This window comes from Nuphar pumila, chromosome 4 (genome assembly GCF_984573655.1).
Source record: "Nuphar pumila chromosome 4, dmNupPumi1.hap1.1, whole genome shotgun sequence".
Classification (NCBI taxonomy): domain Eukaryota; kingdom Viridiplantae; phylum Streptophyta; class Magnoliopsida; order Nymphaeales; family Nymphaeaceae; genus Nuphar; species Nuphar pumila.
The window spans coordinates 115,132,559-115,158,744 of NC_143252.1; the positions used below are offsets into that span (position 1 = coordinate 115,132,559).

The 26,186-nt window shown below is 37.2% G+C and overlaps 1 protein-coding gene and 1 long non-coding RNA gene across 7 annotated transcripts in view; one reads left to right on the plus strand and one right to left on the minus strand.

The window, feature by feature from the left end:
• Positions 1-26,186, plus strand: part of LOC149840701 (uncharacterized) — an 88,442-nt gene that overhangs the window by 54,036 nt on the left and 8,220 nt on the right. Inside the window, exon 9 of one of the 6 annotated variants that reach the window (XM_090003267.1) lies at positions 24,875-25,486. The exons of 4 other annotated variants lie outside the window; for them this stretch is intronic. In XM_090003267.1, coding sequence (XP_089859393.1) covers positions 24,875-24,909 — 35 coding nt within the window. In that variant the 3' untranslated portion in view covers positions 24,910-25,486. Of the gene's footprint in view, positions 1-11,981; positions 12,086-24,874; positions 25,487-26,186 lie in introns of those variants that run through there. One more of the 6 variants, XM_090003268.1, reaches the window with a different exon arrangement.
• Positions 1,077-4,833, minus strand: LOC149840703 (uncharacterized). Its single transcript, XR_016431583.1, has 2 exons — positions 4,529-4,833; positions 1,077-1,213 (listed from the first exon to the last, which is right to left on the minus strand). It is a non-coding gene; the product is annotated as an uncharacterized LOC149840703 (long non-coding RNA).

Genomic DNA, 26,186 nt, shown 5'->3' on the forward strand with positions numbered 1-26,186 from the left:
CTTTGCAGCTGCCCGGTCTTGGACAATGTACTACCTCACGGAGATCTATCGCTCTAGAAGGATTACCTGATCTTGGTCAGACATACCCTCACAGTTAATCCTTAATGGAAAAGTTCCTCAATAGGTGCCAAAATAGTGATACTACAAATTACCGCTCTCAAGATCGGTAGCCACCAATATGGGCACCAGCATATATATACTATCAATATGCATCATTACTTCATTTGGCACATAAATCATAAAATTACTCCTTTCACCATTATGGTTCCATGAATCATAGTTCACTATTGAACTAAAGCATATATCGCATGATTTCAAAATTTCAGATCACGTGGCCTTTCAATTATATGATATAAAAGCATATTATCCTATACCCCATATCATTACCACTCAGAGCATTTCATTTTCCAAATCTAGCCTCGAAGCATGAGTTCTATACCATGTGCTCATCTATATATCGAGAATCAACTAAACCTCAAGATACGTAACTTCTACGTAGTTCGAGTTATGCAAATAGGATTTCAATCATATATGTATCTGAGACATTCAGATCATTTTACGTGCATTGATAATTCTTACATCATATCACATTCGATTATTTTGACGTGAAACGCACGCACATATCTACTAAGAAATTTAGTCAAACCTCCATAATACACACATCAATCAAGCTATGCAACTATGTAGGCGTGATACATCATTCACCTAGTAGGTGGATACTAATGATTTATAGGCGTGATATGTCATTCATCTAATAGGTCAAAATTAATCAATTGTAGGCGTGAATTCACCTATATGCTAATATTAGAATCACAATAAAAGAACAAGTAATATAACCAATAACAAAACAAAATAAATTATACTCACAGAGCGCTTGCAGGGTGTGGCACGACCGTGATCTTTGATTTATTGTTCCCAAGCTCTGATACCATTTGTAATGCCCCAAAATTTTTAACCCAAATTTAAGAGGATTTTTTTTTTCTTTTATAACAGCGTAAACAAGAAATAATATAGGATTAAGCATTTCGAGACATTACGGTGGAGAGAAAACCCAACACATTTATTTCATTTCAATATCAATGAAAATCATCAGAGTTTTAAATGATATGAACAATTAAAATTTCATTAAACCCAAGCGATCTCTGGAACAATAAATCCAAAATTCTCGATCCGATGCCTCATCCCGCAGTCGCTCATAAACCCATTTCTTTACCTGAAAAATAGTAAATTGATTGGAATTAGACTACCACGTCTAAGTAGGAAAACTGTAACTTTTCTTGCAGGTATATCATGTGTCAAGTATGTGATGTGAGTGTAAAGTGTGAATCTTTAGCATATACCAAAGTACGTAAAGCGAATTATGCAATAGCAATAACAGACATACACCTAAGTAAGTAAGCACGTTATACAACAACTATAATTAAGCAGGTAAAACTGTTGTGCAACAACAATAACAGTAACATGCACAACTTTCAAGTAATGGTTACAATATGAATTCAATTACTTCATATTCACACATTTCAGGAATTGCATTTCATCACAATTACTTCATATCCACACACTTCACGATTTTGTTTTATAAAAAAACGCAAAATATAAAGCATGCTGAAAGAATATGCAAATGTCTCTTTAATTACTCCACTCACTGTGATACCTAACTGTTCTAAATAGTGATTATTTTATCTTATCCCGTGGGTACACGTGGGCCGAGGCAACCATCACAGAAGAGAACGTTCGGGGGTATATTATTCAAGGTCATTTTATTAACCCGAACATTCTAACTGAGACTGAAATCCCAAGGGAGCGGTCAGTGACCGAGAGAACCTCCCAAAGGCCAAAACAAAAACAGGATGCATCCCTAACTTCTGCAGAAGAACAAGGACCTACCACCTAGGACATATTGGTAGTCCGGGTCCCCCCCCAACTCCGAGGACTGGGGACCATCGAGTCACTTTAGCTCGAAACAGTAAAACACATGTCCCCGGAGTTTTGTACCACCTACCCTCTCCAAGGTAAGCCCGAATCTGAGTGGGTTAATCTTTTCATTTAGTTATGTTCCCGAAGTATGGGGCATTTCCCCAACTTCCTTCTACTATCACAGCAGTAGAATTCCCAACCTTAGTCATTTTACCAAGGGGTATAAGCCAGTCCCAATCCTTTGTCATATTGATTTCATAACCCACCCAAAGTGCTCCGGTGCCTTTAAACCAGTCAAGCACGAATGCCCTAGTGCCTTTAAACCAGTCGGGCAACAATATTATATTTAAGTTTCTTATCAGTATTATGATCATTGTTCTAATTGCTTCGGTACCTTTAAACTGTAAAGTACCAAGACCCCGGTACCTTTAAACCAGTCGGTCGCACAACCTTTATGATTAAGTTTTCATCATTCTTCTTGCCATAACACAAAGGCTAATAGCCCAAATACCCGTATCGGGTATTAAACCCATGTTGCCCATTAGGCAGGGTTTTCTCCAAGTGTCTGCCTCGCGGAAAGGCACATGTACATATGTCATTAAGTGCATCATCATATGTTTGGAACCAATATAACTTCATTCCTCAACACAGTTAACATGCTGCATACAAGCAATTCAAATCATACATTTTCTGACAAAAAGCAGTTTAAGCACGTGGTATTTCATGTAGATCAGTCACCACACTAGAGAAAAACGCGACTTAAAGAACTCTATAAAGTCTAACCCACAACAGGGTACCACACATTGAACCGCACATGTTTACATGAGAAAAATCGAATTAGCTAGAGAATAGAGAACCGTACATTTAAAGGAGGCAAGCATATCATAGCATCTCCTTAGTAAGCACACAAAGAAACAACATACATCAAATTAATAAGATCTAAACATAAACAATTTGGCATAATATAGAGTGCAGCATATAAGTAGGATATCTTTTCCTTTTTCTTCAGGCTAACATAAGAAAAATTAAGTCCATCAGTATCATCAAACATACTTGCTAGTTTGCCAGCAGCATGAATTTAAAAAAAAAAGAATCAACTTACCTTTGCATACACATGGATCAATGTAGCTCCTACACATGACGTGTATATAAAAAGACAAATTATGAAGGTCCAGCAAACCAAATCCTTTGCAACAATGATATTAATCAAGAAAGCCAACCAAGTGCTACACAACTGTGATTATTACACAAATACACAGTAGCATAGGAATTTCCTAACCTTGCATAGGAAAATGGGGTCCTACAATATCGTGCTATTATGAAAAACATGATTGTTCAATACAGAATGCAGATCAAACATAGACTAACTTCGAAATTTGTTTTAACAAATATCTATTTCTAATGCAAGATTTAAACTATTCTTAAAGAAAGTAACTGAAATCTGATAACAGCAGAAATATATGAATATCCTTGACTCCATGAACTGGAGTAGCTTCTTACACAGGAATATTATCGACCAACAAGAACAACCGTCAATAAAAAGGAAACTAAAGACCAATCAAGGAAGTATGCGTATTACAGATTCTTTATGCGTATATATGTATATAGGTATATATATATATATATATATATATTTTAAAACAAATCAGAAATTACCAGTCGACATTATGTTTCATGAAGCTAATCAAGAAAACCTGCCTGATATAGTATCATTATATGTTTTTCTTTTCTTTTCTAAAAAGAATAGGTAAGACAAAAACCAAAATCTGCAGTTAACATTTCCTGCTAGCTATCTGAGGAATCGAGAATCTGATATAAGTTTACATAAGGTAAAAAGAACAAGTGCAGGCTCAAGAAATGGGATTTATCAAGAAAACTCCCAACCTTCCAAGAATGATTATTTCTATCAGTTTTGAGCTTAAAGAATCTTTTAACTTCAAATAATCAGTGCAACCAATAACTCAAATCATAAGTAACCAACAACTAAATGAATTAAATTTTGGACCTCTGTCCACTATGTTCTGCAGGTTCAGGGACCACCACCGGGAGGTAAGCTACATTACAAGAATGCATATAGGCCATACTGTATCTAATATGTTCCAAACAGATTTATTTATTTTTATTTACTATTTATTTTTCTGGAAATCTAACTTGGGGTGTGAGACTTCATACCCATAACTAAGTTTAAAATGACAGTGTTGTGATAGACCTAAACTGCATATCATAATATCAGAAAAGGATAACTATTCATGATGATGATCATGGCGAAGGAGAAAACAATGATAGTGGACTATACCAAAACGGGTAAGTAATTTTATCAAGAACACAAAAAAAAGAACAAAGAGAATCTTTGCTTATTCAACGCAAGACAGACCCCAGACCCTACAAACCATAATCAATCCTACTGTCGAAAATCCTAATTTAAGGATTTCTCGACACCTCCACCCTCAAATCCCCCTTTTTCAACATCAATCGAAAACCCCCAAATCATGGATTTGGGGTTTCGGTTTAGGGTTGACAGAAACCCCCAAATTTGGGGATTTTCCTTTTGGGTTCACACGCACACACCCGAGCACATTCCATAGCCAAAAAAAAAATCACAGCACCCTACCTGTTTCGGCGAGAGGGAGGAGGCTGCCGCGATTGGGAAGGTCGTCGGTGTCGATTGCTCCACCATCGCGCGAGAAATCGAGAGAGGAGCGAGAGACCGAGGGTAGGGGAAGACAACCAGGCTGCTGCTGCGAGAGGCGAGTCCGCCGACCTCGATTTCTCCATTGCCGAGCAAGGGTTCAAAAGGACAAGGAGACAAAGACTGTGGGAGGAGAAAGAAGAGGAGAGTGGGAGGAAGACCGAGAGAGGAAGAGCGCAGGGCCTCCCCTCGCCCATGCGTTATTTTAAGGGTGCGGGAGGTGCGGATTAGGAAACCCTAGCAGAGGGGGGGGGGGAAAGAGAGTGGCGCAGGGGAAGTTTTAAAAGAAAACCCCTGGCCATGCGAGTTTTAACCCTAACGGGTTGGCAGATCCGGGTCCGGGTCCAAGACCCGAGATCCAACCGTGTGTTGGATCGGTGTGTCTCAAACGATATGGATCCTCAACAGCTTTGCAGAGTGGATCCGAAGGTCGGATCCAAATAGATCCAACTCGAATCCACGCATTATATTTATTTTATATTATATATATATATATTATTTGTTTATCTTTTTGTGCAATTATATATATATATGTACTATTATACATATATATACATGTGATTCCTTTGGGGATCCTCATTTGACTTATCCGGATCCATTCATGGATCTGAATCTCTTTCTTAAGTGTTAAAGTATTATGTTTTTAATTTTTTTGAATGTAATCCCAAATAAAAATTTTATTTGGGTGCAATGATGTTGTTATGGATCTCCCATAAACTACTATGGAGTCAAGATCCATCTTGTGCATGAAACCCTTTATGAAATCCAGAGTTTTCTTCACACCATGGATCCAAATTAAGATACTTGGATCCAGACAAAGCTAGTATGGATCCACACATAATTTCGATTGGATTCTACCCTATTTACCTCTTCAATGTCCAGGATCCGAATGTGGATCCAACCATCACCAGTGCTACTTCAGATCCCTCTAATATGTTATAGGTCCGATATAGAAATTCTTATTATTAAGAATTTGATTTACACTTCGTTGATCCGCTTCATTCATCCTGGATCTGATATCAAATATGATCCCGATAATGAGGATCCATTACCAAAAATCCAATCCATTTGGCCGAAATCCATTATTAAATATTCATTTTAAGGTTCGTGGTCCGATATCTAAAATCTGAATGGAATATCGGAGTTCTAAACAAGATATTTGGGATCCAATATTGAAGATCCAAATAGGTTATCCAAGATCCAATTACGAATAAATAATTAAAACAATAAAATATTCTTGTATCACCTTAATGACTTAAAATCTAAGTTTATTTATCTGATAAAAATCGCGGGTATTACATATATAAATAGAGATATGTATACATATATATATATATGTATACGTATCTTTATATATATATATATATAAATATATATATGTACATTTAAGGATCAACATATTTTAACAGGCGCATGCTGAAACTGATTTGTAGTATGTACTGCATGCGCAATGTCTGGCCTAGTAATAGATAAGTACATTAGTAATCCGATAAGTTGCCTATAAGGAGTTGAATCATCTAATAAAACTATGTCTTCAGCTCCTATTTTAGCATTTATCACTTCAGGAGTGTCAGCATATTTTGTGTCAGTGATTCTCAAACATGCAACAATATCAACTGCAAACTTTATTTGAGACAAAATGTATTCTCTTGGCGGGTATGCTACTTCAATACCTAAAAAATATCCCAAAAAACTAAGGTCAGTCATATCAAAAGATTTCTTAAACATAATCTTAATTTCTTTAATTTCCTTCTAATTATTCCCAGTGATGATCATATCATCAACATACAAGAGCAAAATGATAAGCGAGGTACCTGTAGATCTTACAAAAAGAGCAGTCTGAGTATAACATGATTTAAATCCAAAATTTAACATAGTTCCACTAAATTGATCATACCATGCTTTAGGTACTTGTTTAAGCCCATATAAAGCCTTTCGAAGACTAAAAACTGTTTCATTTTTAATAGTCAGACTAGGGAAATGATTCATGTAAACTTCTTCATTTAAATTTTTATTTAAGAAAGCATTCTTAACATCTAACTGATATATAGACTATTTTCTAATGGATGCTACTGCAACTAAAGTCCTAACTGTGGTCTTGCGAACTACTGGGGCAAATGTTTTCTCATAATCTATTCTATATTCTTGGGAATACCCTTTTGCAACTAATCTTAGTTTATATCTTTTTAAGGAACCGGTCACTCTTTGTTTTGACTTCAAATACCTATCTACGTCCTATTGTCTTCTTTCCCTTAGGAAGATGTTGGACTTCCCAAGTATAGGCTTTAGCTTCTACCCATTCTTCTATGTCTTTGGCTTCTTTATAGTTGGATAACTCATGATATGAATGAATTGCTAGAAGACATGCCTTATAGTTTGGAGAGAAGGATTCGTAGGAGACAAACCTATTTGGAAGTCTATGTCTTCGTTCAGAACTTCTAACACTAGTTTCTTCAATAATTGTTGGTTGACTATACTTCTCAAAAGCACATGAATGTTCTCCATTATCTTGTCTAGAGTATTGTATAAGATTATGAGTTGGTTCTCTCTCTTCACTTGATTCATCATTTGACCCAACATTATCACTATCGTCATTATCGATATTTTCAATATTGGACTTAGGCAATAAGTCAAACAAGAAGGCTTACTCGGATTCTTCCTTAGGTTCTTCAAGATCAAATCTTTTTTCTTTTTTTAATAAAAGTTACATTTCTAGAGACATAAAGTTTATCATTTTTAGAATCATAACATCGATAGCTTTTTTAATTTTTGACATATCCAAGGAAAACACATTTAATAGCTTTAGGAGAGAGTTTGTTGTATTTTTTAATAAGCAAAAAACATTTACATCCAAAGACGTTTAATCTTTTCAAATCAGGAGAAATTTTAAAGAGTTTTTCAATTGAAGATTTGTTTTCCAAAGTTTGAGAAGGCATTTGTTAAATCATTGAAGTTGCCCCCTTTTTTTATTCTTGAGGTCTGTACTTACCGCGGTCACCTTTTTGAGTTTGGGGCAATCCAATCTTATGTGTCTCGGTTCTTTACAATAATGACAATTAATTTTACCTGGTATCCTTTCTTGTATCGGTTCTTTACAATAATGACAATTAATTTTACCTGGTATCCTTTCTTGTATTCTCTCCCATTATGTCCTCCATTGAATTTTTTCTCAAAGTGAGGTGGTTTATAAGTTTTTACATAACTTCTAGGTCTTGATACGAGAAGTACTTCATTATTATACTTGTACATTCCAAGTCTTGTTTCTTCTTGACAAATTTGAGCAAGGGCCTCTCTTATAGAAGGAGCCGAAGTCCTACGAAGCAAAGATAACCTAACTTACTCAAATTCGGGTTGAAGATCATATAGGAAAGAGAAAAGGTTTTCTCTTTCAACTTGTTATTTTCTCATCTCAATTGCCGAGTCTTTCCATTTAGGTTCCATCATAGCCAATTCATCTCAAATAGGGGATAAGAGACTACAAAAGTCTCTTACACTCTTATCCCCTTATTTGGTATTACGTACTTTGTCTTGGAGATAATATAGTATAGCCATATCTTTTTGAATGAATGTGCTCTTTAAGAAGATCCATGCATCATATGCTTTTTTGAACTTGATGATGTTGGTTGCGATCTTGAACTCCATGGTATTCATGAACTATAAGAGTATTTGAGTGTTGTTAGCCTCCTAATCCTCCATTTTGTCTTGATACACTTGTAAAGCTTTGTCCTTTTCTTCTTCAGAGAGGACTTTGATTTGATCTCTTTTTCTTGTTAACTTTAGTTGGGGTTCATTAGTGGTTCCACTAACAAAGCCCAATAGCTTTTTCTCCTTGATATGGTTTTCCATTGTGGTAGCCCACATCAAGTAGTTGCTTTCGTTAAGCTTGTATGAGATGATCGAGGCGGATTCTCTTTCACCCGAAAAGTGGCAAGGCAAACAAGCTGCCAAAATAGTTAGAATATGTGAGTTAAACTGAAAACAAACAGAAAATATCAACATCAAACTTTTTGTTCAAGCACATTTCATAATTAGAATTTTGACTCAAGAGAGAAGTAATAATATATTCTAGACAGCTAAAGTTATGTGATTGGTGTGATCCAACAGTCCAGCGCACAAAACATGTACTGTTTGGATCATCACCTATTCACTGGCATTCTGGCCATCAATAGGAATCAGGGCAGTGCTCATACCTGCCCCGCCTCCCCCACCCTCCAGAAAAAAAAGAATTGAAAAACCCACATTAGTAATTACACGTAACAAAAACATATCAATCAACTGCAGCCTAGCGTCTAACTGCAACCCAGACATGTTATTTCAGCAATAAAGCTACATTAGATGGGAGAAGCTTGATGATGATTATAAAGCCAAGCTAGAATTGCGTTAAGTTGGCCCAAATTAAAATTTGAAATTGTAGATGATATGCAAACTGCCAAGGTTTTTAGAAGATAACCTAAGCCTAATATAGAAAATATTTGGAATTTCTGGAATTTTGAAAACTTATGCTTAATTTTGAATAAATGTGTACTCCATGAATAAATGACATGAAAAGTAAAATGAAAAATTATTCCTGAAGTAATAAAACATAAAAAATAACCAATAAAATAGGAAAACATGGACAAAATAATGATGCTGAAGCACTAATGTGGGAAAAGCAAAACATGCATGAAAAGTTGGAAATCAAAGAAAGAAAGCAACAAAAAAATTGTACATAACTACATAGTCTACATGTCAAGCTGTGAAGACTTGCAATAATTCAATAATTCAAAGTCAAGCCAACAGATATCGACATCATTATTTTCGGTATTTTCAGATCTGACTAATGTAGAACAGTAGGGAGGAAGTAAGAAGAGTATGCAACATGCTGTCACAAAGGTAGGCAAAAGAGCTTAAACCCCCCAATGGCAGAAAGATCTTGTGTGTGTGTGTGTGTGTGTGTGTGTTGTGTTATATGCATGTGTATGTGTGTGTGAGTACAGAATTCTAGCTGTGTGTGTCCGTTCAGAATTCTAGCTCTTTTAGACTGTTGTCCCACTAATAGCTCAAACTCTCCCCGAAAGGAGGCCTACAAGAGCCCAAGGCTTTGATAACATAAAATGAAACAAGATGTGCACAATCACAATGCCAACAAAGGGCTACACAAGTGCACAAATACAATATGGTCTCTAATGGACCGATTACAATCTCATAAAAGAGATCTAAACCACAAACTTCAATAGAACACAATGTAAAAATAATGATCTTTATATTCCCAACAAATATGCTTAGAAAAGCATACTTTATATGAAGTGACCTCACATACAAGAAAGGGAGTCCAACGGTCGTTGGACTGCCTCCCAACAGTCAAGTTTGACTTACATTTAAAAATAGAAAAATAAAATTAAATAAAAAGACACTACAGTCCCTATTGGACTGTATTTTATTGTATGTCATGAAATGACCAAAATACCCCTAATATATGTATATTGTATAAATATACATATATCAGTTAGATACAAAATCATATACACTATATTTTAACAGTCGAGTGTAGGATCCCAAGTCAGGGAAGTTGATTGGGAAAGGCTATAGAGGAGGTTTATACATGTTTTTTTTTAAATACCCAAGAATATCTTTTGTTATAATGTTCATAAACTAGATTTGGATTTATGACATAAAATACTTGGCCATTTTAATGTATCCAAAATTTAGTATTTTTCAAAGATGAAATTTTTTTGTAATTATTAAAATTTTACATGTGAAGATTGTATTCTTGGCAAAATGAAGAGATTGTCATTTCAAGAAAGAACCTTTATCTCTACACGACCACTTGAATTAATACATTCAGATGTTTGGGGCCCAACACCTGTTGTATCTAAGGATGGGTTTACATAAATCTAAAGTTTTTTCATATTTTCAAATATTTCACAATTTGGTCAAAAATAAATTTGAAAATGATATTTCTATCTTTCGCATTGATTCAGGGGGAGAATTTTTATCTAAGGAATTTAAAGATTACCTAAATTTAAACGGTATCATACATAAAAAAAAATTGTCCTTACACTCCACAACAAAATGATTTAACTAAAAGAAAACATAAGCATATCATGGAAACCACAAGAACTTTTATTGTTCCGAACCAAGTACCTAAAGATTTTTTGGCTGAAGCCACATTAACTGCAGTTTATCTCATTAACAGAATGTCATCCGCCTCTTTAAAAAATGTATCACCAATTGAAAAAAAATTTAAACTAATTCATGATTATTCTAGATTAAGAGTCTTTGGGTGTAAATGTTTTGTTTAAACTGATAAAAGTGATAAATTTTTTCCTCGTGCTATTTCATTTGTCTTTTTGGGATATGCAAATAACCAAAAAGGCTAAAAGTGCTTTGATTTTAGAAATAAAAAACTATATGTTTCAAGAAACGTATCTTTCTTAGAAAAAGAAAGGTTTTTTGAAATTGAAAAGTCTAAGGAAATAGCTGAGTATTCTTTCTTATTGGATCTAATTCCAAAGTATGACGATTATGAAGTTAGAAATGATATAGTAAGTAAAGAACCATCTATGAGATTTGAGAAGAGCAAAGTTGTATCCAATATTCCAGGCGTAGCAATTCTAAACATCCATGTGCCCTTAAAAAATATAATGATAATGAAAACCGTATAGAAATACAAACCATAAGGTCATCTAGAGTATCAAACCCCCCCTGGGAAATTTGTGTTATGATTCATTTTCACCTAAGCACCAAGCCTACGTTGCTTTAATGCATTCCTACATAGAACCCTCAACGTATGCTAAAGCTAAAGGACATTCCGAATGGGTAGAAGCTATGAAGGTAGAGTTAGACTACTTGGACTATTCAAGATATTCCTTCAGGAAAGAAACCTATAAGTTGTCGATGGGTGTATTGTTAAAAAAAAAAAAATATATATATATATATATATATATATATATATATATGTTAGGTTAGTATCTAATTAGTAAATAGTGTAACTAGGTTAGTTTTATTTTTGTTTATTTTTAGTTTCTTTTTAGCTAAAAGAGGCATTGGAGAGAGAGCCCAACGGCTCTATTGGAGCCGTTGGGATCTCTCTCCCAATGTCTCTTTTGGGAGACCTTTGGTGGTGTGTAAATAGGGGTGAAACGCCCTCTCATTTGTAAGCTTCTATGGGTTATCGATAAGAATATTATTTTTTTTATTCCTTGTTCTTATGCTCTTTAGTGGGTGTTTGTGAGTGAACCTATTTGTGGTTCTTTTTGTGTTTTTGTTGGTATTTTGGTAGAACTCTTTTGAGTATCCACTTTTGGTGATTTAAGTGAATATTTTTTAAGGAACTCATTTTCTTACATGGTATCAGAGCTTGGTGATTAAGCTGAAATTGTTTTTGGTACATCAGGAAGCGTGCCACTCTAAATTTGAAAGTGTTGAAGCTCTCTTGCAATTTCTATTTGAAGTGCTCGTGATTGGTTGCGTTTGCTTGGTGGTAGAGTACTCGTGACTTTCGCCTTTACTCGTTATTTTCTCTCCTCTTTTTTTGTTCTTTTATTTTGTTTTATCCTTGTAAAAATGGATGACAATGAAAATGTCACCATAAAACCCATTAAGCTTCATGATTCAAACTATGGAAGGGCTTCAATTATGAAGCACCTTGTGTAACGCCCCAAAAATCCAGGACTTGTAACTTTTAGAATAGCTTAGAAAACTTTGAAATCATATAATTATCAGAGTTTAAATAGTACTTCAGCGGAAAATGGTATTTTTAAAACCACAAGTCAATGGACCTTGAGCGCATTACAGCGTAAACTTTCCTTTGTCGAATCTCGCACAACTATTGAAATCAAATGGTTTTGAAATGCAGTTTCAAAATTTGAGAATTTGTTCATGGGATTTTGCAACTCATTATATTTGTTGAAACAAAAAAAAAGTTTTTAGTAACTCAAGGTTTAATTAAAAGATTTTTTTTTAATACACTTCATACCAAATTTATCAACATGTCCTCAGGAGCGAAACGTCAGGGAAATAGCTCTATCTTGATCTCATCGCACCATCGTGTCATCGCAGAGTGTATCACCTGCCCATAAAATGGGTCAGTTTCACTAAAAACTGGTAGGTGCACATACAGGACGATATAGAACATAGTTAAGCAAAATAATTTAATATGTCAAGTAGACAGACAATTATATAGCAATTTAATTTCAACAGATTCATAGAACAACTATCATGAGCAAAATACTAAAACTATTACAAGCATTTCATTGGCACAAGCAGGCTAATTATTATAAGCAAAGCACTGCATAAGCAATTTAACTAGCAAAATACGATGCTACATTAACTACGCACACAATTCCATAAGTATTGAAACCCGTTGCATGCTATAGCTTTCATACGTGCATAACTCAACAATTTGTGTGATTGGATTTAAATTATGTTTCGATATTAACTGGCCAAGTGGGTACGCACAAGGCACGACTCTAGAAACAACTTAGACTGATCCGGGGGTTTATTATGCTATATATTTTAAGATAACCCGGATAGCTGACTGAGTCCGCACCTAAGGGGACGGTCGGTGACCGAGAGAGAAATCCCCAAAGCAGCATAAACAATGGATGCATTCCGAATATGGAGAGCTACTACCTAGGATAATTATGGTAGTTTATTTCCCCTAACTCCGATGACTGGGGAAGCCGAGTCTTTTGCTCGTAACTGTCATTAATGGCTTGTCCATCAAAGTTTTTGTACCTTCCCGTCCTCTCTCCTGACAGGAGTCAGCGGTTCGAATGAGTACATCAGGGGTAGTTAACTGAAGACCCATTTTTACATACTCTGGTCTTTCGACCCAACTCGAGTATCTTGCCGGTGAAGGCGGAAATCATCACTTATTTAGGTGATCTCAACATTTTGTTATTCGCACTCATCAAGGTTGCCACAACCTACTCATCCAATCATCGCAACATAAGAAGACGTACTTGTCAAAAAGTACGGACGTACTTGTCAAAAGTACGACTACGATAAAAGGGATATGGTTTCACCAAAGAAACCCCAATAGATATTATCTGCATAAGAAGTAACACAACACAATTTGACAAGATAAGTCTTGAATTCATTTCAAGAATATTTTGCATATTTCATGATACAAAGTCGTCTCGGATCTCTCGTCCGATCAACAAAGTACTTAACATGTCGTGCATGTCTAAAAGTACGCAACACTGAAAAAGGGAGGTGCGTAGGCTTCTCAAAAGGAACACACAACACACAACTTCATAACGATCCAAAGAATATAGGAGTGCTCATTTGGCACGATTCATCCTTAAAAGTCTCAATGCCACATTAAGTCATTTACACAAGGCACAACACTATCAATCTTGCATCCAAAATTTATCTTAGTATCGACATGCGACACTAGATTGATAAATGAAGAATGGGTCCTTCAACAGAACCCCACTCATTCATAGGCTCATGCCCCTGATCGGGGTTATTCGAATTGGGTCGCAACTCGAATCGGGGTTATAAAATATTTCTCCAAAGTGTGTGGACCTGGGAGGACCCAAATGTGACTTCGCAATCCGACAGGACTTAAAACTTAACTTTGCAAAAGTTGTGCATTTTGAAGAGCACTGGGTTTACAGAAGGAAATCCTCTTTAAAAGAACTATAGCGCACAAGCGCAACTTCTAGTGTTTTGAAAACAACTGAAATCAGGTTAGGCACAAGACTACATTTATGTAAGTAACCATACCTTGACCACTTAGATAGGCAAACACATAAGGTCATAAGTAATACACGAGACACAAAGTCGTACCTCACTCAAAGGAAACGTGCAGGTAAAAATGGATGCAAGCAAATAAGGGCATATGTATTTCAAGAAATACGAAACCACACCTCAAACTCATAAGCAACTATGCAAAATAATGATCGAAGAATGAAATTGTACCTCGACCCATGAGCATACAAACAAGATAATGCGAAATGCAGAAGTAATATAACTCTAAGCATATCTAGCATGGGCATCTTAATTATTTTAACTTAAATAGGTTCATTTATTGCCCTTTGTGCGACTTTACCCTACCTTAGGGAGTTGTAAGGTAGTGATCGTCTCCAAGCGTGGGTGACGACGACTTAGGATGTGGGGGCAAGCGTGATGTGTTGCACAAGCTGTGAAAAAGAAAGGTTAGCATTTTATAAAAGAAACGAGAGGGGCAAGGCAGGCGTCCAGCTCCTACTGGAACAACTAAGGGGTGTAGAGAGACAGGGCTCCCTGCCGAACAAGCCATCGCAGGACAAGAGTTATGCTCTCCTGTCGAAAGGAAAGGTCGAGGCAGAACTGGGGCAAGCCCTCTGCTGGAGAATTGCCACAAAGGCGTGGAAACCCAAACAGAGGCAGGGACTGAAAAGAAGACATTATTATCTTCATTGTATGTCTGACCCGATCCATTTGTATAATGGATCAGGTCCAGATCCAGTTCATGTATTGTAAATTATTATTTTGTAAAAGGGTATTTTCGTACCCTAATGTTTACACTTTATGTTAAATAGAATGAGAGGGCAGTCACGATGGACTGAACCCTCCTTTCAGCTGGAAATTTCTCTCTCCCTCTCTTCTCTTCTCTCATCGTAGATTAGGGTTTCATTCTTTCATGGTATCAGAGCAGGGCGTGGATCTGCGTGAATCTGCGTGAAGAAAGCAAGGCGTGGATCTGCGTGAATCTGCGTGAAGAAAGCACAGCGTGTGCATCAGCGTGGATCTGCATCAACGTGGATCTGCATCAGCTATCTGCGTGAATCTGGGTGTGAATACCCAGCGTAAATACCTAGTGAAGAATGTCTGGTCGTGAATCAGCGTGATTTCAGCCTGCGTGAAGAAAGAAAGCCCAGCCTGCGTGAAGAAAGCCCATCTGCGTGAATCTGCGTCTGCGTGAAGAAAACCCAGCCTGAGTCTGCGTGAGCAAATCCCAGCGTGAATCCACCAGCGTCAGCAGAGTGAACTTATCAGCCGTGAATCCCAGCGTGAATCTGTGTGCCGTGATTTGAATCTGTGTGGTAAATCTCTGTGAATCTGTGTGGTATTGTGGCCCTCAAATACCTAGCGTGAATCTGTGTGAAGAAAATCTTTGTGAAGAAAATCTGTGATTTCTTTCAGCCGTGTGTTACAGCATCAATCTGTGTTTTCTTTTCAGTCGTGATTGCTTCTTTGTGAAATCAGGTTCATCAGGTTTAATCCCTGCTGTTTTCCTGCTGTTTTTCCTACATTTAATCTCTTGATCTGTGGTTTAATCCCTGCCAATCATTGTTAATCTCTTGATCTGTGATTTCCTTTTCCTTTTTGTTGTTTTTCCTGCTAATCACTGCTAATCATTGTTAGCCATCTGTCATATCTTATCTGTCTTTTTCTGTTAGCCGAGTTCTTTGTTCTTCATACCTAAGTGTCAGTTCAAGCATATTCATCAAATGGAATTTACTCACAGGCAATCATGCCTGTCCTCAAGTTTTCTTGGTCAACTAGTCTCTGAAAAATTGAATAACTGTAATTTCTTGACCTGGAAAAGACAGATTATTCCGTTTATAAAAAGTCAGGACCTTTCTGGTCATCTGGATGGATCGGTCCCACCGCCTCCAGAATTTCTTTCGCAAGAAAATGTGGATGATAAAGGCGAACAATCTGTTGTTTTTCACAAGAATCCAGAATATGTTGCTTGGATGAAGAGAGATCAATCGCTAGTGGCATATATCACTTCAACTCTTTCACAGGAGGTCCTTATTGCTCTTCCTGATGATTGTTCGGCAAAGGAACTGTGGGATATGTTAGTTCAAACATATTCACAAATTTCTGAGGCAAGAATTATGTTTCTTAAGCGAGAATTTCAAATGCTGAAGAAAGATTCCATGTCTATTATGGAATACCTGAATAAAATGAAAGGCATCACAGATCAGTTGGCGGTTGTTGGATGTCTCGTCAGTGAAAAAGATAAAGTACAACAAACCTTGAGTGGATTGGGGCCAGATTATCATGTTATGACGACAACCTTATTATGTTTACCAGAACTTCCAAAGTTTGAAGATCTTCGTGCAAAACTGTTGCAATATGAGATGAATCTGAAAGGTTCCTCTGAAGCTTTTCATGGGAATTCCGGAACACAAGATGTGCTGGCTATGGGAATGAGTTATGGTCAAGGTAGAGGAAGTTCTTTTCGAGGAAAAGGAGGACAAGGGAGAAATAACTATGGAGGTCGTGGCATACTTCCAACACCCAATGTTCAGGGACAAAGACCCATTCCCACCTGTTTCCTATGCAACAAGAAAGGGCACATTAAAGCGAACTGTTGGTTTAATCCTCAAAACAAAGGGAAAGCTCCACAAGCAGAGGCTAGAAAGGATGGAGAAGTAAAAGAGTTGTTGTTGGCAGCCTTGGCAGGATTGAATATGAAACAAAATGACAAAGGAACTTGGTATGTCGACTCTGGAGCAGCTACTCATGTTACAGGTGATGTAGGTAAACTCTTGACTCTTACACCTTATGTTGGAAAGAATAGCATTGTCACAGGAGATGGATCACATCATGCCATCTCACATACTGGAAATGCCATTATACACATGTCAAAGTCCTCTCTTAAACTTCCAAGTGTCATCCATGCTCCTAATATTCAAAAGAACATTGTTTCTGTCTTAAAGCTTGTTGATGATGCAAATGCTTCAGTTGAATTTACTCCCTTTTCTGTTTATGTCAAGGATCTTCGCACGAGGAGGACATTCGCTGAAGGAAAACGATGGGGCAACATGTACATCTTCCAAGAAGATCCTTCCTTCATTCATTCCAACTATTCATCCTTGAAGCCTCACCAAGTCTTTGATTCTGATTTTTTATTTAATGTTTCTGAAAGTAATAAGCCAAGACTTTGGCATAGTCGTCTTGGCCATTGTGGTCGCCATTTTATTGAAAAACTTGTCATGAATAATCTTATTCCTAAGTCCAGTCTGAGTTCAGAAGTCGTTGATACAAAATGTTCTAGTTGTCATCTATGTAAGAGTCATGTCTTACCTTTTGCTTCCATTAATAAAAGAGCTTCAAGGCCATTTGAGGTCATTTGTTCAGATGTCTGGGGTCCTGCTCCAATTACTTCTTTTTCTGGCAGTAAATACTATCTTATTTTCGTTGATAGTTATTCACGTTATACTTGGATATTCTTTATGAAGCACAAATCAGAAGTTTTTGGATTGTTCCAGAAATTCCACTCTTTCGTTCAAAATCATTTCTCTACCAACATTCTTAATTTCCAGTGTGATGGAGGAGGTGAATTCTCCTCGAGTGACTTTGTTAATTTTCTTCAACATAATGGGATAAAGAGAAGAGTGTCTTGCCCTCATACACCTCAACAAAATGGGATTGCTGAGAGGAAGCATCGACATATTGTTGAGACTGCAATGAGCATGATGCACGGGAGCAATCTCCCTACATCATTATGGACGGAGGCCTTCCACTCCACAGTTCATGTGATAAATCACTTGCCCATGAATATCTTAGAAAATAAGTCACCATACTTCTCTCTTTTTGGCATACAACCTGATTATCATGAATTACGTGTGTTTGGGTCTGTTTGTTATGTGCACATTGATAGCTCACTCAGGCACAAGTTCCAAGATAAAGCTTTGAAATGCAGGTTTATAGGATATGCCGAAGATTACAAAGGGTACAGGTGTTATGATCCCCTGAGTAAGCGTGTCAAAATATCAAGGAATGTTATTTTCGATGAAATGAACTTTGCTGATCAGGATAATAATTCAACTATGGTGGATACTGATAACTCAAGCTCCAGCATTGAGGTATACTACCCATGGTTAAATTCAGAACTCTTCTCCAATGGTAGAGTAGAATGTCCAGAAAATTGCAGTCAGAATGAGCCACATGAGGATTCAGCCAATGAGACTCAAACGGAGGAAACTGTCACATATGACTTGGAGCCAACAAGGTATAAGGGAATTGTGTACACTCGGCGAGAGAAAGAGCCCTCATTCACTTCTTGTTCGAACACGGATCCATCTGGATCATCCGTTTCGCAGCAAATGGATATCAGAAGATCTTCACGGATTCGACATCCACTTGACAGGTGGGTAAGTTATAAAAATTTTTCAATGGATTTTCAGTTATTCTTGACATCCATAAGTAAAGTGGATGAGCCTCTTATGTTCTATCAAGCTGCGAGCTCTAGAAGATGGGTAGAAGCAATGAATGAAGAAATGTAGGCCTTACATGAATGTGGCACATGGGAGATTGTGCCTAGACCACTGAACAGAAATGTCGTTGGGTCAAAATGGGTGTACAAGATAAAATATAAACCAGATGGGAGCATCGAAAGGTACAAGGCTCGACTGGTAGCCAAGGGATTCACACAAGAGGAAGGCCAAGACTTTGATGAAACTTTTAGTCCTGTTGTCAAGATGGGGACTATTCGTATTGTGTTGAGTTTAGCCATTAAACATGGATGGACATTGAGCCAGCTGGATGTGAAAAATGCTTTTCTGCACGGGGATTTAAAAGAAGAGGTCTACATGGAACAACCCACTGGATATGCAGAACGAGACGCCAAAAAATATGTATGCAAATTAAAGAGAGCACTCTATGGTTTGAAACAAGCTTCTCGTTCCTGGTTCGACAGTTTTTCTCTAGAAATACAACGGCATGGTTTTTCTAGGTCTCTTCTGGATCACTCATTATTCATTCACAATGAACAAGGAGTTACTACCCTTCTGTTGATATATGTTGATGATATCATCATCACAGGGAATTGTAAAAGCCACATTGAGCAGGTGAAGAAGTTATTAAATCAGAGATTTAAGATGAAAGATTTGGGAGAGCTGCGATATTTTCTTGGGGTAGAAGTTGATAACAAGAATGATACACTTACCCTTACTCAACACAAATATACGCTGGACATTCTCGGCAGAGCAGGCATGACAGATTGTAAGCCATTAACAACTCCAAGTGTCATTCATCAGAAATTGAGTTCACAAGAAGGGGATATATATGGAGATCCCACTAAGTATCGCAGTTTAGTTGGCATGTTGCAATACCAGACTTTTACTAGACCCGACATAGTATATTAAGTTAATCAGGTATCCCAGTTTATGCATGAACCTCGTGTGTCACATATGGAGGCAGTCAAACGTATACTTCGCTACCTAAAGGGTACAGTGGGTGATGGGCTGGTATACAAAGGCAAGGAAGAATTAGATCCAGGTGGGGGCCATGAGATTATTACTTATGCTGATGCTGATTGGGCGGGGGATCCAGACGAACGACGATCAGTATCTGGTTATTGCAGCTTCATTGGGCCAAACTTGGTATCCTAGAGCAGTAGAAAACAAAAGGCGGTTGCTAGATCGAGCACTGAGGCCGAATACAGATCAATGGCCACTGCCACGGCCGAGGGTACATGGATAAGACATCTTCTGACTGAAATGGGAGAGCTGATTATTCGATCACTATTGCTGTGTGACAATCAAAGTGCCATCAACATGTCATTCAATCCCATTCACCATAGTCGAGCAAAGCACATTGAAATAGATCAACATTTTATCAGGAAAAAGGTTGAAGACAAAGAGATTGAGCCCATGTATGTGTCAACAAAAGAACAAGTTGCTGATATCCTCACTAAAGGGTTAACAAAGGATAGATTTTGGTTTTTGAAGAACAAGTTGTTCATGGTCCAACACCATGCACAACTTGAGGGAGGCTGAAAAGAAGACATTATTATCTTCATTGTATGTCTGACCCGATCCATTTGTATAATGGATCAGGTCCAGATCCAGTTCATGTATTGTAAATTATTATTTTGTAAAAGGGTATTTTCGTACCCTAATGTTTACACTTTATGTTAAATAGAATGAGAGGGCAGTCACGATGGACTGAACCCTCCTTTCAGCTGGAAATTTCTCTCTCCCTCTCTTCTCTTCTCTCATCGTAGATTAGGGTTTCATTCTTTCAGGGACTTCGCCCCCTGCAGGAAGAATGTGATCTGAGGCAGGAGGGTGCTACCCTATGGCGAAAGACCCCAAAGGAGACAGAGTAGCGAATGGCAGGGGCCGCGACCCCTGCCTGCCAAAACAACAAACGGCAGGGGCCTCGGCCCCTGTCTGACGAAAGCAATGAATGGCAAGGGCCTTGGGCCCTGCCTGACAAACACCCAATGGCAAGGGCCTCGACCCTTGCCTGACAAAAACAACCAACGGCAGGGGCCTCGGCCCCTGCCTGACCACCGATGATTGGCAGGGGCCCCGGCCCCTGCCAACAGAACAATGGCGAACGAGGGGGGGAAAGGGCATACCTTTCGAGGTCACCGGCAGTGGTTGCAGCGGCGGCGGCGATCGGACCAGCAGGAGGAGGCGTCGGCAGGCAGACGAGAGAAGGAGCGAGGGGAGGTGTCGGTCGGGGCTGCCGGCGAGGCTGTCGCCCGTAGGGAACGAGGAGGGGGAGGGGGTGTATCGATCCTCCCTTCCCGCAACGCTCTTAAAGAGTTCGGGGAGGGGCAATAAACGAGGAAACCCTCAAGGGGTTTCCTTATTCTGCCGAAGGGTGGAGTGGCACGGGTGAGGTGCGGCGCACAGGGGAGAGGATTTGTTTTTAAACAAATCCTCCCTTTGTGTCGGGTTTTAAAACCCTGCCGATAACAGGCCCGGGTCGGGTCCTGACCCGACCCGGCTCGGGTCGATATTTTTTTTTTTACGTGGGTTTTACACCTTGTATGGGGAAAAGGATTGTGGGGACTAGTAAATGAGACTGATTCAGAACCCAAGCTAATCCTCACCAAAATAAATGGAGGGAAAGTGGTACCTCTTACGGAGGGCGAAAAAACCTATGAGAAGAAGTGAAAGTAATGGAAAATGGAGCATGCCAAGATTATGTCTTGGCTAATTATAGTATAGACATTAAAAAGTGTTCTAGTCTTGCTAAATTCGAACAAGCAAGCAATGCATGGGATTAGCTTAAGAGAATGTATTATCTTAAAGATATTGCATATGTCTGCAACTTGCAAGACAAGATACAAAATATGACTCAAGGAGACAAGAGTATTAGATAATACTATAATGGATTGTTCGAATTATGAGAAGAGTTGGCTCTTCTTGAACTGAAGTGGCATTGTCTCGAAGATATTGAACTCTGCCAAAATCAAATAAACGCGAAGCTTTTTTACCAATGTATCAATGGTTTAAGATTGGATTTTGAATTCACTAATTTTGCTTTTTTTTCATCGAGGAAAATTTATCTCAATAGAAGACACCATAGAAGAATTGAGTATGGAAGAGAATAGGCTTAAAAAAGTGTATCTCTGAGAGTGATGATGACTCGGTTCTAGCCGTATCTAGACCGAAAATTTTTGTTCGTACTTATAAGCCACCACAGAATGGGAGGCCAAATGATGAACATTATAGAAAGCAAGACAATGAGTATGAAAGAAAAAAAGTTATTTGCTACTATTATCATGAAGTGGGACATGTGAAAACATATTGTCTTAAATTGAATAAACATTATGAGAAGAAGGTTGCCTCTGTTGGACCTCCACAAGAGTCAAGTGATACAAAAATCTCATAAGATTCATTAATTTCTTTGACACAATTAGTGGAAGCTCTTCAACCTCTTCTCAAAAGAGCATTCTCATCAACTGGAGCCGCAGTTTCTTCCTACAGCTTCTCCGATCCCAGTAAATCTCTTTGGCTTATTGGTTTTGGTGCCTCTTTTCATATAACATCAAAGGGTGATATGTTATCCGAATGTCATAACTCAAGTAGATCAAATGCATTTATTGTTGATGAAACATCTCTTGAGATTAAAAAAAATAGTAAATTTTGAAAACATTTCTCAAAACTAAAAAAAAATCTATTAAAAAAATTAGATATATTCCTAAATTAAATTTAAATCTTTTATAATGTTTCCTTCTCTCATAGTTTTTGAGTGCAGGATCGCCAGTTAGAGAAGCTGATTAGGGAAGCTCATAGAGAAGGAGGCTTGTACTACATAAATTTTTTGGAAATACCCAAGAATTCATTATGTTGCAATGTTAAGAAATTAGATTTAGATTTGTGGCATAAGAGGCTTGACCACCCTAGTATATCCAAGATTTAATTTTTTTCAAAATTGGAAAATTTTTGTATTTCTGAAAATTTTACATGTGAAAATTGTATTCTTGGCAAAATGAAGAGATTACCATTTCAAGAAAGAACATGTTTCTTCTCGACCACTTGAGTTAATACATTCGAATGTTTGGGGTCCAACACTTGTTACATATAAGGGTGCTTTTTGTGTATTATATAATTTTTGTGGATGATTTCACGAGACACTTGGATTTATTTCCTTAAATACAAATATGAAGTTTTCTTACATTTTCAAATATTTTACAATTTGTTCAAAAATCAATTCAAGAATGATATTTTTATCTTTCGCATTGATTCATGAAAAGAGTTTTTATCAAAAGAATTTAAAGACTACCTAAATTTAAATGGTATCACACATAAAAAATCTTGTCCTTACACCCCTCAACAAAATGGCTTGGCTGAAAGAAAGCATAAGAATATTATAGAAACAACAAGAACTGTGCTTATTACAAACCAAATACCCAAAGAATTTTGGGTTGAAGCTACATTAACTGAATACCATCATTTTTTTTGAAAAATGTATCTCCTATTGAAAAACTTTTCAAACAAGTCTCAGATTACTATATATCGAGTCTTTGGGTGTAAATGTTTTGTTTTTACTGATAAAAATGACAAGCTCTCTCCCCGTGCTATTCCTTGTCTCTTTTTAGGGCATGCAAATAATATGTTTTGATGTTAAAAATAACAGGATATATGTTTCAAGAAATGTGTCTTAGAAAAAGAAAGTTTCTTTGAAATTGAGAAAACTAAGGAAATAACTGAGTATTTTTTTTGTTGGATCTCATTCCTAAGATTGATGATTGTGATATTGATGTAGATCAGGAGGCTAGTGACGAAGAACCTCATAATATGAGTAAAGAACCATCTCATAATGATCAAGGTTGTATCCCATATTTCCAGCGTAGTCATTCTGAACATCCATGTGCTCTTGAAAAATATACCAATGATGAAAAATATGTAGAAACACAAACTAGAAGATCGTCTAGAGTATCAAAAACCCCTGAAAATTTTGTGTCTAATAAGTCTTTTTAACCTAAGTATTAAGCCTACATTATGTTGATAGATTTCTATATAGAACCCTCCAATTATGCTGAAGCAAATTGCCCCATAGTGTAGAATTAGACGCCTTAGAAAAAAAAATACTTTGACTGTCCAAGGTATTCCCCTAGAAAAGAAACCTATAGGGTGTCGATGGGTATATAAGATTAAAACCAAGAGTGCTGAAACTCTAAAAAGGTACAAAGCTAGATTAGTTGCTAAGAGATACTCTCAAGAATATAAAATAGATTACGAAGAAACCTTTGCACTAGTTGCCAGAATGACCACTGTTAGAACCTTAGTAGCTCTTGCCTCTGTGAATAAATTGCCTATATATCAAATGGATGTTAATAATACATTTCGTAATGAAAACTTGGTTGAAGAAGTGTATATGGAAACACCGCCTGGTCTAATTATTTCTAAAGAAAAAACTATTCGTTTAGATAAGGTCCTGTATGGTCTTAAACAAGCACCAAAGGCTTGATATAAAAGGTTTAGTAAGTTATGCTTGATGTTGAATTTCAATTTTATCTGACTAACACAACTTTGTTTGTTAAGATTTCTTATGCAGGTATTCTTCTTCTTCTTTTCTATGTAGACGATATTCTTATCACAGGAAGTGATAAACATGAAGTTTAACACAATAAAAGGCTTCTTAAAATACATTTTGAAATGACTGATTTGGAGTTTTTAAAATATTTTTGTGGTATAGAAGTTGCTTATTCTTCTAGAGGTTATCTGTTGACTCAATCTAAATTTGCTCTAGATATTGTTGTCAGGTCTAGTATCTCAGATGATAAGATTGATGATGGAGAACCACTCAAAAACCCAACACCTTACAGACAACTTATTGGGGCACTGTCATATCTCTTAATTACAAGGCCTGACATTACACATGCAGTTCACATAACGAGTCAATTTCAACATGCTCCCACCACTGTTCATATGAGAGCAATTTTGCGTATTATTAGATATATCAAAACTTCTATTTTTCGAGAACTTTGCTTGTCTTCTTCTTCTTCCTCCTTAAATTTACTTGCTTATATTGATGCTAACTGAGGAGGTGATCTAAATAACTGACACTCAACCACTGGTTTTTATGTATTTTTAGGTAATTCATTGATTTCATGGAAGTGCAAGAAGTAGCAAAAAGTTTATCTCTCTTCAACCAAAGCAGAATATCGAGTCATGGTTACAACCACTATGGAGGTGGTCTGGCTAAGGAGATTGTTGGCTGACATGGGCGCTTAAAGTATAGGAGCTTCACGACTGTGTTGTGACAACAAAAGTTTTATCTACATTGTCAGCAACCAGACTTTTCATAAACGAACTAAACACATTGAGATGGACTGACATTATGTACGAGAGTAATACCTACATGGCACTATTGATCTTCCATATGTTACTTCAGAATATCAATTGACGGACTTTTTTACTAAATCTCTTGCTGCTTTTAGATTTCACTTTCTCTTAGACAAACTTCCGGTTATTCAACCGTAAGTTTGAGGGGAAGTGTTAAATGAAATAAATGAGTTACCCATGACAAACAAGGAGTTTAAATGAAAGAAATAGGCTAACATTTTTTAGCAACTACATGTCATCAAAGTGACACTATTTGAGGTACTACATGGGAGGAAACTACCCATTATACCTTCTTACTTGAGTGAAAGTGCAAGGACCAATGTGGGTAATACGACTCTCATTAGAAGAGATCAACTTTTAAAGCGCCTTAAGCAAATACCTCTTGGACACCCAAAATATGGCATGCAACCACTTGAGAGCGTGGGGATGACATCATCAGGTTCTCAACTACTTGCCTTGAGGTCAAGTTAAAATTTTAAGGTGGGAATGTTACATTCACTTTTGACTAGTCGGCTAGCCTGGGGGTGCCCACTTGGGTCGGCATGGATATTCTTGTAATTTTTGTACTTTCTTTGGGTTTTTATATTCAGCTGAGACTTGGGTGACATAAATGTAATATCTTAATGTACCAAGGGTAATTAGGTAGGCTGTGGTCTATATAAGACCCAACCCAAATGATCTAGCTCATTTCAAGTTGTATTTTTGTTTTTGCTTAATGAAATGAAGAGAACTTCCTTGAGAGCTTTCTAATGAAGGTTTTCCTTCCTCTAGCCTCTGACCACTTGAGATTCTCGTCTAACGATCCTCAGCCATTCCTAAACCACCTAATCCAATCACCCAACTAACCCAAGACCAACCCAACCTCTCTCTCTCTCTCTCTCTCTCTCTCTCTCTCTCTCTCTCTCTCTCTCTCTCCAAACCCCCAAACCCTTGATCCCTTACTTTCCACTCTTAACTTTCTTTCAACCCAACATCTTTTTCCTCCTAATTTTCCTTTGAATTTTCATCAACCTCAAGCATTCAAAAGTGAATGCAACATAATCTCAACCCTTTAGGGTGTA